We start from the raw sequence: 16011 nt of genomic DNA on the forward strand, positions 1-16011 counted from the left end.
GCAGTCATCCCAAAGGAATTATCATAGTTTCTATCTTAATATCTTAATAAAAGACCCAGCATTGACTGTACCCTATAAAAAGGATTAGGATCTAGGAAAGCAGTAATATATGCTTCAATCAAAATAGTATTAGCCAAGTCATGCCCTGCCTGTCTAAAATGCTGAGTGGGTGCACATCCTACAGCCAGGCCCTATCCTTGGGTTTGGACCACAGCCCAAGAGTTGCCTCATATGTGACAGCCTTGTGCAAGGGCTGTGCTCAGAACAAGGAGCAGAGCAACTCTACCTGAGTTTTGGGCTGTTGGAGTGTTTTAGTCATGTCATGTTAATGCTTGCTATTTACTGGATCTTTTTCACCCATAATTAATGCCACTTAATGCTCTCTGATCCCTCCATCATCAGTAAGGTTGCAAGTAGCATAGAGCTGTCTCTGATTTTTAAATATTTATTTTGCTAAGAGCATTGGATAAGCTGGTGAAAAAATGCAGTAATTTTCCATCTTCAAGTCTGCCTATGGAGTAAGGATTGCCCAGTGTTTTCAGTGATTCCCTTGGCCATGCCTGTAAAAGACATAGGACTGGGCATATTATTTTTCTTAAGGAGCAAAAAAAGCACAGATACATTACAGGTTGAAAAAGCAACCTGCTTTTTAAATACATGAAGTGTTGTCAACCTAATATCTTATTAATGGGGAAAGAGAACCTGTGCTCAGTCAGCCTGTGCTGATGCTGCCAGGCACATCAAAATTGTAGTGCCTTGTGATTCCTGGCACACTTTAATAAGCAAATAGCAGCTAAATAATGTATTGACAGTCAAGGCAATTACATACACACAATTTATAGCAACATAATGAGTTTGGGATCCCCCCCTCTCCTTTTGGGATCAGATTAACTGTTGAAACACTACAAATAGAAAACCTAGAAATGTTCTGCAGAAGGAAAAAGGATTAGGTAGGGATAGGAGTTTACTGTATATGGAAAGAAGAAGAATGGATTTTCAAACTGGTACAATAAATGGTCTAGTTGGCAGCTATCCTTTGATTTTTATTTTTGTAGCTCCACAGAAAAAACATTGTCTACTTGTGCAGGTGAGATACAAACTGAAAAGAATGCTCTTGTGTTATGTCCACTGCTACTGGCTCTGATAACCTCCTCTCCCCCCTTTTTGTGTGTGTCTTTAATCATCTTGGTTCATCAATCACGTAAGGGTTCCAGCAGCTGGGAAGTCAGTGTCCACCTTGATCTTTGAATATGGCTTCAATCTGGTCGTTGAATGGATTCTCCTTGCCAAGCACTTGAGGCCACTCGTGTAGTGCCTTCTGCCAGGTAATGCCTGTTCCAAGGGCTGCAGCAATCTGCAAACCACAAATGCTGTCAATTTCTTGTGCTTCTATAATGCCAGAGTTTAGAAGACCCCACCATAAGTATAACCATGTGATGGAATGTAACCTCTAACCAAAGCAAATACCCCATTCCAGCTCCTTGAGCAGGTCTAAATCCTTCTGAACAGTAAAAATAGGGTGAGGGCCATATATCTGCAACTCCCTGACCTGTCATTTGTCTAATCATGTCTGTCTCCAACCATTTCCAGATGCCTATGGTGTCTAGTCCATAAACTGCTATTTAAAAGCCCTGAAGTCTGATTTTTTTTTTTCCCAGTGAAAAATTTTGAAAGTATGTCAAAAGCACCACCTGGGTATAATGCATAAAACTCTTGCAAGTCCAAAGGAATTCATGCTCCCAAATGCCTTTGGTACTTCTAATAAATGTTCTCTGTGCTCTCCTGGGAGGAAACCACAGGTGTTGAGGAAAAAGAGGCCCAATTATTTCCAGTTTCATAACTAACTGTGTCTGATGCTCTAAGTTTGCACCTGCTACTGGGTTGTCTTCAGAGGTTTTTTTTTCCCCATGAGACCTGCAGAATGATAGAATAGCCTTTCTCCTCCATATCAGTCTCCCTCCAGCTTTCGCAGAGGTTTTTGCCCTAGAGGTTATGTACCAAAGAGAAATGTTATCTGCTGTATTGCCAGGGTGAAAAACATCAGCGGTAGCAGAAAGGGACAGAGAGAAAAGCCTGAGTCTCCCTTGTCCAAGTTTTTACACCCTTCTAAGGCATTTTTATTATACTCCTGACCTGCAGTAATATTTGGCCCATATGAGAACTTTATTTTCAACCCAAACTTTTCAACACACTGATATTGATTGTAGTTATGAGGTTTAAATAAGGCTAACAAAGCCTTTTTTTTTTTAAGGGCCAAGGTGGGTTTTTGAAATCAAGCTATTTGAGTACTGTTGTTTTGGAGTTTGGGAAGATACTGGAGCATGTGGCAAATTTTTATGTGCTACTTTTTTAATCCTGTGCTTTAAAAGAAGCTCTAATGATGGGCTGGAAGACAAATATTGTTCTTTTATTTAAGGGCTCATGTACAAAGAGTAACATTTGTGGGGGGTAGGCTCTTAGACTCTGGTCTCTCAAAGTCTTGTTAAGCTAATGAAGGAATTGGGGCAGGGAAGAGGGATAGTGGAGGTTTGTTCATTAGAGTTTTCTCCTGGTTGCAGTTTCTATTGTGAATCTTATTCTGGGACACCCTATGACAGCCAGGGGGCTGAGACCTGTCCCTGTCAGAGTGGTCCATTCTGGCATGGTGGCCTCCAAACCTCCTTCACAAACCTCCCTAAACCTTCCATGTGTTTTTTTAGCAGGATAGGTGGGATTGGTTAATTGGGTGGGTGGGTGGGTGGTTTAAGAAACCCTACATCCTTTGCAAAGGTACCACTGGAGGTATGCTCTACAGTGTTCAGACTAATGCTGACTCTAATTTAAGGTATGTGTGCTTAGACTGCCCTAAATTGAATTAGGTTCTGTGCACACATAATTTCTTGACGTCTGGATGATTTCAATAATTAATTCTGGATGAGTAGTTTAGCAGACAGAGAAGGATTTGTGACTCTGGAAATTGCTTTCTTGCAGGTCTTTTTTAAATTCCAGAGTTCTTGTACTTTGAGACGTGCTATAATTTTTATAAGCTTTGCAATTATCTTTTTGTTGTTGTTGTGAAGATGACAACCCCTAAGCAAGTTTTTAAAGGAAGTATTACCCATTCCTCACAGAGCTCTAGGTGACTGCAACTGGGAGGCAGCTGTGGTTTTTCAGCAGCTTCTGGCTATCTGCTTTCCCCTTCTGCACCAAACAGGTGATAGGCATGATTCTCAGCCAAGTGTAAATACCCAACTCATCTGATATGCGTCACTTCAGCTTTTCCACTTTATTTCTGGCTGGAACGTGCTTTGCCATGACTTAAGGAAGAAAAAAGGAGAAGCTAATCACACTCAAGCTGTGCTTTCCTGCCTGTACATAAACATTAAGAATCTTCCAAGCGTCTCTGGTTCCATTTTGTGATGCTCAGGGCTTTTGCATTCTCCCTGGAAACATCACAAAAGCAAGAAATGGAGCCGTTTATGCAGGATCCTGTTGAAATGCATGGCCCTGTCATCCAAACAAAGCAATCGACTGTTCTAGAGGAGCGTGGTGTCCTTGAAGCCATCTGGCATTCACAAGGATTTGCAGTGAAATTTTGTAGTAAAGGAGAAGATGCTGAAGAAAATCCCTGGGCTCCCTCTATAGTCACTGGGAAGGGAAAGTCAGATTTTTTCCAAGGACGACCAAGCTGGACTTTGGTGAATGGTGTCTCAAAAATACTCTAGAGGGAACTTGGGAGGAGTGAGTGGATCACTTTACTTTTAGGTGTTAAAAGTAAATAGTGTGTATTTCCTCCACCTCCATCCTGGGTGTTTTGGAAAAACTTTATGGAGGTAAATTTTAGCTTTGAAACTTTACTGAAATGCAATTATGCCAATTATGAGTGCTTTGTTTGTTCCCTCCTGTTTTGCAACTTAAAAAAAAAACATGCAGGAAAACCCTTTTCCCACAAGAAATTTACAGGAAGAGAATGTGATTCTGGGCCCAGCTCAACAAATCAGTACTTGGTGTTTATCCCATCTTTCACAATTTTTTCATATAAAATATTGCCTGGGGACCATAGGGGCTAGTTTTTCCTGCCTGAGTGCCTAACCTAGCCTTTCTCCAATGCATGAAAAACTGCCATAGCTCTTATGGGACAGGGAAAGTGGGGCCTTTTTTTTCTTATTTTCTTTTCCTTCTCCTTGCAATCTATGCAAGCTTTAGTTACAAAGGTTCAATTCCTTCCCACATCCCTCCAGAATGTTTGGACCTCTGGACTCCTGGATATATGTGCTGATACCTGCTTCTGCCCTGTTTATACCAGCAGACAGCTTTTTTTTTTTTTTAATTAAAGATACAGTGGATAAACAGCAGGTGAAATTCAGGGGCTGGCAACAGACACCACCTTATCCTGCCCATTGCTGTACCACAGTGATTAGGGATCACCTAGTGATCACAACTTGCCAGCTCAGCCTTGGGTTGAAAGGGGCACAGAGAGGGGTTCCTTCATCCCAAACTTCAAAATTTCTCTGCATTGAAGGCAAGAGCTAAGGTGTTTATGCTTTCCTTAGAGTGCTTCTCAATCTAAAAATTGGAAAATATTTGTCAGGTGCTTCGATATCTACAGAGGGAAAATTCAGCAGAAATGCGCTGGCTCGGTATCTGTTGTATTTATCAAGCTGCCTGTGAGGTGTGGGAATAGCTGCAGGGATGGAAGCAAGAGCTTCTGTTCACTTGACAAGCTGCATGGAATCAATCCTCTCCCGCTAGGCAGCTCTGTGTGCTACAAAACCCATACCTGGCCAGAGGCATTTGTGTCAGGAGAAAGTAAAACTTTAAATAAAACTTGTATGAGGAGTGAGTGAATTGTTTATCATCTTCCTTAAGAATACTCTAAAATAGCAGTCTCTGCTCATACTTCCCCTTCTATTTATTAAGAGAGTTACTCTTGGGGCAGAGTGCAACATCTCAGTCCAAACAGTGGTATGTTGATAACAGACTTCTCTAACAGGAAAAGAAAAATGGATTTACAATGGTGGATGTTTGGATAAGGCTAATTAATAAAACCTAGGAGGACAATAACTCACTTGAAGTGAGGCATATCTACAGCTGGCACCTTGACTGTAAGGGAAAATGTACCTATAAAAGCATTAACGTCATGCTAGCAGCAGGAGGGAGAGATCATAACCACTGCAGGATGCCAGGTCCAGAGGGAGTGAAATATGGCAGTGCTTGACTGCATCCTGTAGCTCAGCACTCTGGGGGCTGCAAGCAGGTTTGTAGCTGCCCTTCAATGTCCTTTTGTAATTTTCTTGTGGCTTAGGAAGGATCCTGTTAAGTAGTTGCTGCCTTCAACTCCTTGCTACCTTGCTGGTGGGATACAGGATGTGGGCCGGGGGCTGGATGAAAAGCTGTGATATGACAAGCCTGGCTCCCACTGTGGCCTGGTGCTAAGGGGGGGTTATAAGAAACCTCAGGCCAGCCTTAGGCCAGGGAAAGACAGGAAAATAATGCAAAGAAAATAATGCAAATGTTTCCATTGCACTCCAGACTTTGTAGTGCAGTTTCCCCAGATGATGGAAGGGTTGGGAATGGGGTTTATTTCTTCACTGTTTTTACTCTCATTTCATTTGCTAGGTTTTCTCTAATTGCTTCCTTGCAAAAGGCCTGCAGCAAAAAATCAAGGCACACTTTCTCCACATCCCCATGCTGTGAATTCATACTTTTATGCAGCTGTCTCCTGGTACTTGTAAAGTAGACAGGCAGGAATTTTTGCTATGTAGGAGTCCCTCTTTGAACAGGAGGATCTTGTAATTTGGCAAGGCTAAGCAAGGCACAGTGTGGCCCTGAGTGACTAATATGAGTGTAAAAGATAGCACCTAAAGCATCTATTTTCCCTTTGGACTTTCCCCCTGCAGGTCTCCCCTATCTTAATTGACAGAACAGTCAATGGAGAAGCTGCTGAAACGCTGGAATCCATCAGTGCTTGCACCCTACTCCCGTGGAAGTGCTTCTCCACTGACTGCTCTTTCCCAGTGTGGAAAGCAGCATCACATTGGGTCATATGGAGATGGGGTTTTTGGAGTCAACACATGCAGGGCATTATTCCACAACATAAAACTGGCCCATAAAATCCCCCCATAATTCTGAGCAGGGGGAGCTACCAAGTGGCTGGGCAGTGTGGTGGGGTTTGCTTGCAAAGGAGACTGACTGCTGCTTTTCTCTGCACATGTGTTTGACACCTTCAGGTGGTGTATAGAAAACCAACTGGCTTTGTTTGCAGCTGACTGCAGAACACTCTCCATGTGTTTTTGTCAAAAAACCCCTAATTTTAAGTGAGCATGGTGGGAACCAGGCAACCTCACGCTAGATTATCAAACCTTAGCAAGGACTTACAGTGGAGCAGCTGCTTCTCCTTCCCCTTTGTTTATTTCTGTAATAAACAGACTGTAAACCTTCTCCTTCAACTTGTCCTCGGAGGCCAAGCAAGCAAGTGAAAAAGTAATAAGATGTAGATGCTGAGCAGAAGCAATTTAAAAGTATAACTTCAAAAAGAATCTTTGTTCCAGACTGTGACAGGCAAACCTTCAGTCTCAGAGGCTGCAGGGCAGCAGCAGGGCTGGTGGGGGCCTGTCTGGTTTCTGCAGTGCTGCCTTACTGTCCTGATCCTGCAAAACTCCCACGGGTGTTTGGGCAGGCAGCTGGCCAGCCTAAGCAGCAAGGATCAGTTTTTGTGCATTAAGACCAGTTTGGTCACGATACTGGTTAGTGAGGGAAAGAGGCAAACTCCTTGCAGGACTCAGAGCAGAGTGCAGCCATCAGAAATATCAGAGATATTGGTTCTTGGGCTACAGCTGCCATTTAAATTGGCCAAAGAAGGCACCCTGGCTTGTATCAGCAATAGTGTGGCCAGCAAGGCTAGGGCAGTGATTGTCCTCCTTACTCAGCACTTGTGAGGCTGCTCCTCAAATCCAGTGGTCAGGTGTGGGCCCCTCTCAACAAGAAAGACATTGAGATGCTAGAGTTTGTCCAGAGAAGAGCAACAGAGCTGGGGAAGGGTTTGGAGAACAAGGCTTATTGAGGAGCAGCTGAGGGAACAGAAGTTTTTTAGCCTGGAGAAAAGGAGGCTGAGGGGAGATCTTAGTGCTCTCTACAACGTAAAAAGATATTGTGATGTGGGTGGGGGGTGGTTTCTTCTCCCATGAAACAATTAATAGGATATAAGAAAATGGCCTCAAACTGCACTGGAGAGGGATGTTAGATTGGATATTAGGAAAAATAATTTCAGGGAAGGGGTTGCCAAGCATTGGAACAGGCTCCCAAGGGAAGTGGGTACACTACTATCCTGGGAGGTATTCAACATGTGCTGCTTTGGGGCAGGGTTTACTCGTGGACCTGGCAGTGTTAGGTTGATGGTTGGCCTCCATCATCTTAGAGGTCTTTCCAACCTAAATGATTCTATGACTTTCTCTCCTTTACAATAGACAGATTCCCTCAATCTGCATCCCTGTGGCACACCAGCTGGATGCCTGGGGCAGCAATAGGCACCGGAACCCCACATGATCCCACATCCCACCTGCTCCCACCCATCTCCCGGGGCCGGGTTTTTACCTGGCTGGGGTGGAAGCCGTCCACTGGCTCGATCAGCTGCCAGGGCTCGCCTCCCATCTTGCGCCACTCCTCGGCCGCTGCAAGGAGCGCAAGCAGAGGGATTTATCACCCGGGAGCGCGGAGACACCGCCCAGAGACATATCCCCCTCCTCCTCAAAGCATCGCTGGTGTTTTTAGGCACACGACAGCTCTGCGTGAAGATTATGATAATTCGCATAGAGTTGTCAGAGCCTATAGTGTGTACAATCCCCTCTCCTTGGGGCAGTATTTAAGGCTTTATTGGTTTTTTTTTTTCTTTCCTCTGTGATATTTATGCAAGGAAGTGCTTTGAACATAAATGATTGTAAAACAATTCACTTTCCCTCCCAACTAAGATGGATGCTGTAGCAAGTAAAGCTGTAAATTATTTAATACTGATTTAACACTTTTGCATTTCCCATGTTAGTTGCATCTTCAGCAGTGCAAAAGAAAAAGTAGAGATCAAGAAAACAGCACTTTTTAGAGAAAGAGATGGTAACAGAATATTCACATGGGCTGAAATCTGCATGAACAGGCTGTCATTTTTGGTTACTTATCTTCCAAGTGGTCTTTTTCAACTCCAACAAAATAACCTTTTGAATTACATAAGCGTGACATTCAATGCAAATGATGCTGTGCTGTAAGCCCCGGAGCCATTAGAGAAGTAAAAAGCTTTCTCTCTTCAAAAGGGCTGTGCAGTGATCAAACATGGAACTAGTGGATATGGCATTAACAGACTGTAAATTCAATAATTCCTTTCATAATGACAGATTAAGAATTCTTAATAGCATTATGCAAGCATCCTGTCAGGAGGAAAATGTTCTCCATTCAAGCACCACAGTTTGATCTGGGCTCACTGCTGGTTTTTGGACCCTGGCTATTGTGTCAAAAAGTGATGTCTGGGTCCCCATGCTAACTCTAATTCACAGAAGGGCGATATTCCTGCTTTGACTGTAGAAACCTGCTTGTGATGCTTCAGGCAGTGCCCAAAGTAACCTGTTTGAAGACATGGGGCTTGTAGGTTTGTTTCAAATTTGCAGTATGTTGGGCATAACACATATTTATTTACGTTAGATTCCACCACACAGTGCACATACAGATGCACAGTGAACTTACCCAACCCCTTATATGTGATACTGTATATGGAGTACAAGGCTGTGTACTGTGTTTTAGTACATTTGTAGTTCATCTGTAGAGAGATTACTGTTCCAGTGCCAGAAACAGCAGAGGAGGAAGTAAGATATGTATCAAGATAGGTCAATTTAGACTGTTATACTGGAATTCCAAAAATCCTAGAGCAGCTGAGCAAATACCCACCACCTGTGTATGTCCAGAGCTTGTCTTAGAGATGCTTGCTGCCTTGGCTGGACTGGACTAGAGCTTGCTCTTATCCACATCAAGGGAAAGGCATAACAAGCAACCCCTATCCCCCTCTTTATTCCACTGCTTCATAAAGGAACCACTAATTTCTTTAGTCAAGGTCAACTTGTGAGCTTGAGTGTCCACCTAAATCTAGAATAAATGCTAATGTACTCAAATTTTACTCAGAGAAAACTGGGAGCTGCTATGTACATATATATGCCCAGGCCAGCCTGAAATCTATGTACTCAGTGTGTAACCACTGCTAAATATTTGATGTCTGGAGAGTTTAGGGGAGGATTTGCTGCTTCCTTCAGAAAGAGACCAGAAAAGTAGGTCAGCAGCCTTAGCTGGCTTTTGAGCACACTCGTGATCTGACAGCTCTCCTGATGGCAAGCTCGAATCCTTGGCTCCAGGGCTGCAGGAAATTTTGCAAAGTGTCTTTCAAAGCTGATGTTTGTATATGCGTGTGTGATTTTGTTTACTTCATTTATTTAACGCAATGTAATCAAGAACAGCAAATTATATTAAGATGTTTCCTTTTGTGAAAGCAAATAAATTAACTAAAGTTGGTAATTTAACTTATTAAAGTAATTTGCCTACCCAGCAGGTAGTTTATTCCAAATCCTAATGACTTGTTAAATATTAAGTAGCTGAGGCAAAAGCCACCAGGAGACTTGGACACCCTTGAAACTCTGTGCTATGAGAATGAACTTGACAGTGGAGCCCACCTCTCTGACAGAAACTTTTGGACAGAAAGTCTGCCTCTCCCATCCTCACTTCTTTACCTCCTGCTCCTCCATATGGTCTTCATGAGACCCAGAACCAGCTTCCTGAATTGGGTCATGTAGGATAAAATGAGAGGATAGGATAAAATAAGTTTGTGAATTTTGATGGGATTTAGCTGCAAAAGGAGATTTTTTTTTTAATAATCTTACGTGCTGCGGCTGCTTCGTGCTTTCAAGGACAGCTAAGCACTAATGGGGAGAAGCATTAGAGAAGTACACTTTAAAGCATTGACAGGGTGCTTCTGTCCCTTTGTGGCTTTGGATTTAGATGTCTGCATGCTGGGATCTAAAATACAGTCCCCAGACAAAATTTTTCAATAAGGACTACATGGAACTACCTCTCTATGTGAACGTAAAAACAAGGAAATGCAGATCAAGCTTTTTTCCTAATTATTATATACTCTTTTTTTGAATGTAAACATTCAGGCTATCTGGGAGAGGCCCCAAGGGGGGGAGGGCTGGAGCTCCTGCCCCAGGAGCAGAGGCTGAGGAACAGGGATGGTCCATTCCAGGGAAGAGCCTGTGGGAAGACAATGTGGATGGGGCCAGTCTCTTCACAGCAGCGCACACTGGGAGAGGGAGAGACAAGTTGTAACATGGGAGATCCAGGCTGGATGTAGAAATAAAAAGCTGTTTTCCTACTTTCCCTTCACTGTCTATCTACTTGTAATTGGTTGCCCAACTCATTCATTCATTTCATGCTGATCCTTGTTTTTAAAAAGAAGGAGTGACTTTCTTCTTGTGATGAATTTGAGCTGATGCTGGGTGTTGCCTCAAGCTGGACCCCTGTGCATCTTGAAAGGTAAACAGAGTTGATTCAGGGACTCAAGGACAGGTGTTGGTCCCCAGCCCCACAGGGGCACTGTCTGCTCACGCTCATGCATAATGACAAAAGTTTCCCATGTGTTTTAATTTATTTTTAAGTGTCAGTTTCAGAAGAAAGTGATTTAGGTAATGCGCTTACCTAATGTCACTAAAGATCACAGAAGGACAAGTTTTGTAAGCTCTTCAAGTCAAAAGTTACAGTAGTATGTAGGTGTTTAAAGAAATATAGGAAATATGCCAGTTATTCCTGGGAGAGGTGCTTCTACTTTTGGGAACAGTGAGAGGGTGGCTGTGTTATTGAGGCAGGGAAATGGCTGATGAAAGACCCCCTTCCCAAGGCACTGCTCAGCCCAGAGGAGGCAGAATGAAGCCCAGTTAGTGATGAAGTAAACTACATCTCATGAAGACTACTCTGACCACTGCAGGTATACATCTCCAGCCTAAAAACCTGCTTTAAAAGCAATGTTCAAAAATAAAACCAAACCTTACAGACCAATATGGTTTGAGATTTCTTTTTTTTCTTCATCAGCCTGAGAAGCTGCAGTGGACAAGCAGGAGGCCTTCTTAGCGGAGGCACATCTCTTGTCCTTGTCACTTTGCTACCCAAGAGGAAGTGGCCAGTGTGCTGTGCATCACTGGGGTGGTGGGTGCCAGCAGCTGGGACTAGTGGGGATGCTGGGGTTCCCAAGGCAGTGGTGGGATCTTGTCTCAGGAAAGGTGCCTGCTCACTGCAACCATGGAAGCCAGGAGAAGCTGGCATTAAGGATACATCCTTGGCCATAGCCCTGACAGCAGGGTCACCTAGGCTAACTGACTGTATTGCCCTTCTACTGGTATAGAGCCAAAATATGAGGAGCATATCAGCAGGCCAGAACTTGAGTAAAAGCTTTGTGAGAAAGACAGGGTAAAAAACAACTTACTTTGTCTCAGTGGGAAATCCATGTAGAAAATATCAAAGTTGGCAAATTTCTCAGATCTTGCTATTTCTTTCAGGACATTGGAAAGTTGTAATGCTCTCTGCAAAAATCAAATGATTTAATGACTGTTCATTGCTATTCATGTTGCTTTGCATGGATTCAGCTTTTGTCACTGATGTGCAGGCAGGAATTTGAAAGCTAATGTTGCCCTTGCTTCTGGGAGACTGGAGGTGAAATGAGGCTCTTCATCAGAACGTGGACTTGCATAAGCACCACCAGCCTTTGGAGTACCCAGTTCATCCTCACGGACTGCACTGAGGCCTCAGCTGATTTCGTAAGTTTGTTACAGCAATTTTATGTTTATTTCACTGGAGACTGCTTTTAGTAGTGCCCCTACACTTATATAAATATTCTAAGTTTCTCGCTTTTGGAGCTCTTTCTTAAAGAAATTCAAAACTTTTCTACAAAAGAAATGCCCTCTTTTCCTATTATCCTTGCCATTACTAAGTTGGGGGTGATAATGCTTATCTATGCAGACCAAATTCCACCCTTACTTTCAGAAGAGTAAATTACCACCATTGAACGTCTGCCTGATACATCCAGTGTAATTTCTGCAGCCATAACAGAGATCAGGATCTCCTAAATATTTAAATTGTGCAGTTTGGATAATAACATAGACAATTAGTTTCAGACAGGGGCTCAGAATGATTAATTCATACCCTGCAGATATATGCATTGTTCATGGACAGAAGTTACATGTACTCTATGTTCTGTATTGTTGGTATGAATATATAAGCTGCAGTCCTGCAAAGGTTTAGGAATGTGCTTAATGGCCCCCTGTCAAGGGGGACATGGCATAAAATGAAATACATATGTAAGCTTTGGTGAAATTAAGGTCATATTTTGTTGTTTAGTGAATGCAAACATTAATACAACCAAACACAAAGACGACACCTTTCATAACATTTGGTTACTGGCTCCTTTTACATGGCTGCAGGGGATTGCTGGGATTAAATATCAGCTTGTATCATAAGAAAATAAGTGGCTGTTTTTATGTATCATTCACTTCTGCAGCCAGATTTTTAGGTTGAGTTTTAAGACATCTCTGTTCTGTCTGTTCTCATTCCTGCACTGAGCCTGGATGCTCCCTGGTCACACCATCTGGTGATTAAGTCCACAGAAATGTGTCTGAGGAAGATTAGCACAAATCCCAAATGAAAATAGGGTAAGGCTCTTGCTCTCAGGACCTGATCCTACAGCCAGAAAAATCTATGCAGCTGGCTTGTCATACCAACAGCTCACATGATTCAAAAGCCTTTCCTTTCTTATCAGGCACATTTTCTTCTAAAAGAACATGGACCTGAACAGTTCTGTCTCAGGGAGATCACATCCCTTGAGCATAAATTTGGGTATCTGAGAGGTTGTAACAGGAATACCTTTACAAATCCCTTAACTTGAGCATGCTGCCTCCCAGAGCCTGAGAGGCATTTGAAAGAATAAGTGTGGATGTTTCCACAACTTCTCCTGACCTTTGAAAGAAAAAAACCTGTGCTGACATCTTACCTTTGAGGCAATTGGGCTTCTCTCCTCAGACCCAGGGCAGAGTGTCTGAGCACTGGGGGGATCCCCTTGCAGCCCCATTGAGACTTACCTCCGAGGTCAGATTCCTGAGGGTCTCGTTGGGGGTCAGCCAGCCGCTGCAGGGGCTCACCTGGGCAGGCATGAGGAGAGGGGCTTTAGCAGCAGAACAAGATGAAAGGGGGGCTCCTAAGCTACAGCTGCCAACCTTACCTGGAGGCAGTCGAGGAAAGAGTAGACTTGACTGTACGTGACATCCTTGTTCAGTTGTCCTGCAAAGCACAGGGAGCCAAACATCGTGTGCCCGATGGCCAAATGTGATTTCATTCTGCACACCTGTGCATTCCTTACACTGTGCCTTACACTCCTGGGTGGGGAGAGGCACCCCCAGAGCCTCACCACACACCCAACGCCCAGGGGACCCTCCCACCACCAGAGCTGGGGTGCAATAGAGGTGGCAGCATCAAGGCATCCTTCCTGCTAAGGTGCCCGTGTCCTTGCAGTGTGCAGAGCCCCACACCTGCTGTTCCTGCATCCCTCTGCTGCCTTTCATAGGTGATTTGTCTCACGTGTGGGGTTAGTCATCACAGCCTGTGCCAGCCTCCAAAGTGCATGGCTGATATTTCCCCATTAACCTGTCTCTCACCCACCAAAGAAATGCAGGGTTTGCAAAGCTGAAGGGTGCCTGTATACACTCTGAGTTTTGCATTTACTTCGCAGAGGTTAGCCTTAAAAGGGAGAAACAATTCTGCTGTCATGGAGGGAAGTGGATATGCTTCTGTGGGTGAGGAAATTTGAGCACCAAGTCAAGCACCCAGCTAATATTCCATAAAATTCACTGTGCTATGCAATAGCCTGGCTTGTTGGGAAATGATCTATTTTCTCAATCTTTTTGCTTCTTTGGTAACTACAACTAAGACGAGATTTAAATGGCCACATTTTTTTGTATTAGTTGTATTATTTGTAGTACTCTGATCATCCCATCAGGCTTTGATACTTTTGCAGTGCTGAAATAGGAATTTCTTATTGTTGTTTTTAGGAACTGCAAAGTATAATCTCTCCCAAGTGAAATGGGCTTCTCAGGTTGCTTTGCAGAGGCTCCCTGATACAGATGTGTTTCCTGCCTTTCACACAGCTGCCCATCACCCAGCAGCAGTTCCAGCTGCCCAGAAAGCAAAAGGTGGGGAGTTCAAAGATCTAGGAACACTTCTGGCTACTTGGATGTTCCAGATTTCTGTAGCTTGAAGCATCAGGCCCTGGGATGGGCTGTTGTGGGGACCAGGGATTTGGCAGAAAGACAGATTGATGTCTGGTCATGGCTGAGTGGCAGCCAAATGGGGAAAACTGCTCACAGCCTGTTGGAGGATGTGCCAGAAGGGATCCCTTGCTGCAAAACATGTTGCTTAGGATTAATTGGGTCCCTCCAAGGCAAATCAGTCCCTCTGAAAATTTTCCAACTGATCCTATAGTTAATCACTCCTGATTTGGCTACTTGTTGTCTGTGATAATTAGATACCTAGTCAGAGGAACTGTCACTGTGATAAACATGCACTCAAGAGGAGAAATGGTTTTATGTGACTAAAAATAATTATGACAGGTTTCCCCTGCCTTGAAAGGGGTAAGATTTTTCTTTTTAGTTTTCTTAAATTTTTTTTTATTGGTACTAGTATAGTGGTTATGAGAGAAAAATATAGGAATAGAAATGGGAAAGATGTGAACCCACTGGTAATTACTAGGGAACCTTGGGAAAACCACAACACAGCTGCAAGCTGTGTTACCCAGTGGTTGCCAAAATCATCTGAAGTTGTAATCTACCATTTTAATGATGTGATTTAGCTTCTGTCTCTCTTTGCTGGTGAGAACCATTATGACAACTACTTCCTGCCTGTCAGATGCAAAAAAGATTCTTTTACTCCAATACAAGTGAGTACGGTGCTTTTGGTCTAGAAAGCCAAGGAGTGAGTGGTCTATTAATGGTCAGAGGTACTGTGCCATTCACACTCTGAGATGACAGGATCCCAAAGGTATCCTCCAAATCTCTGAAAAAAAATGCCCCAAAGCACTTTACACTCTGAGGGAATGTCCCAAAACATGCCTGCACACAGTATGAGGTTTCAATCATCACATATAGCTAGTGTAGGAGGTGCCAGGCACCCAGAGCTGGCAGAAAATTTATTTCTCTAATATAAAAAAAGTCTTTTGGAACCCTCTGACCTAATCTTTTGCCTTTGTCCATATCCAGTTTTAATACAACATCCACCAGTCAGTGAGTGTAAACCAAATGCCCATCTCCACCTGTAACAACAATCAGGATGTAATGCAGGCAGGCTGGCCACAATTTTGGGCCAAGACTGTGGTAGAAGAGCTTTTTTGCACCACCAAAACATGTGTTGAGCCTGGTTTGGAGCTGGGTGGGTATGACTTGTGAGGGAACCAGTCAGAATAGGGGTCTATCCTGTCCTGCACTGGAAATGGTAAGAGCTATCATTCCTACTTCTGCAGCACAGCCAATATCTGCCCCATATTTCTCAGATCTCCTCCACTCTGTCAGGTTTGCTTGAAGTCATCAATGGATTCATAGATTTTTTAGGGAGAGAAGCCAACATGACTGGGCCGGTGACCAGGAGGAACCCCACAACACCTCAAATTTACCTAGAGGATGGTATCTGTCGTGCAGGTTATCCCAGAGGAAGCGACCGTCCACCAAGCCTGTTAGAATCACATGGCTGCCGTTTGGAAGATGGGTGTCCAGGTACCGCAGAGCTTGCACCACATTGGAGAGCATTTCTTTGGGTGTGGTCATGTGGGCCAGTGTGTCATGTTCCCTAAAGGACAGGATGCCAACAGGACATTGTGTCAGGAATACTGTGTCTCCAAAAGGGCACCTGAAACAGTGTCATTTTCTCTGTCTGCTGCTCTTCCACATTAAGTCAGCTGAATAAAACATTAGAAAA

At 43.6% G+C, this 16011-nt stretch overlaps 1 protein-coding gene across 2 annotated transcripts in view; it reads right to left on the minus strand.

The window, feature by feature from the left end:
- Positions 1-1019: 1019 nt before the first annotated feature.
- The window catches only part of AOAH (acyloxyacyl hydrolase), a 73714-nt gene continuing 58722 nt past the window's right edge, over positions 1020-16011 (minus strand). For both annotated transcript variants that reach the window (XM_077178457.1, XM_054630973.2), the window contains exons 17-22: positions 15710-15882; positions 13271-13329; positions 13131-13190; positions 11483-11579; positions 7573-7649; positions 1020-1354 (exon numbers count right to left, since the gene is read on the minus strand). In XM_077178457.1, the coding sequence (XP_077034572.1) occupies positions 1226-1354; positions 7573-7649; positions 11483-11579; positions 13131-13190; positions 13271-13329; positions 15710-15882 (595 nt within the window). In that variant the 3' untranslated portion in view covers positions 1020-1225. The remainder of the gene's footprint in view (positions 1355-7572; positions 7650-11482; positions 11580-13130; positions 13191-13270; positions 13330-15709; positions 15883-16011) is intronic.

Source organism: Agelaius phoeniceus, chromosome 1, assembly GCF_051311805.1.
Source record: "Agelaius phoeniceus isolate bAgePho1 chromosome 1, bAgePho1.hap1, whole genome shotgun sequence".
Classification (NCBI taxonomy): Eukaryota; Metazoa; Chordata; class Aves; order Passeriformes; family Icteridae; genus Agelaius; species Agelaius phoeniceus.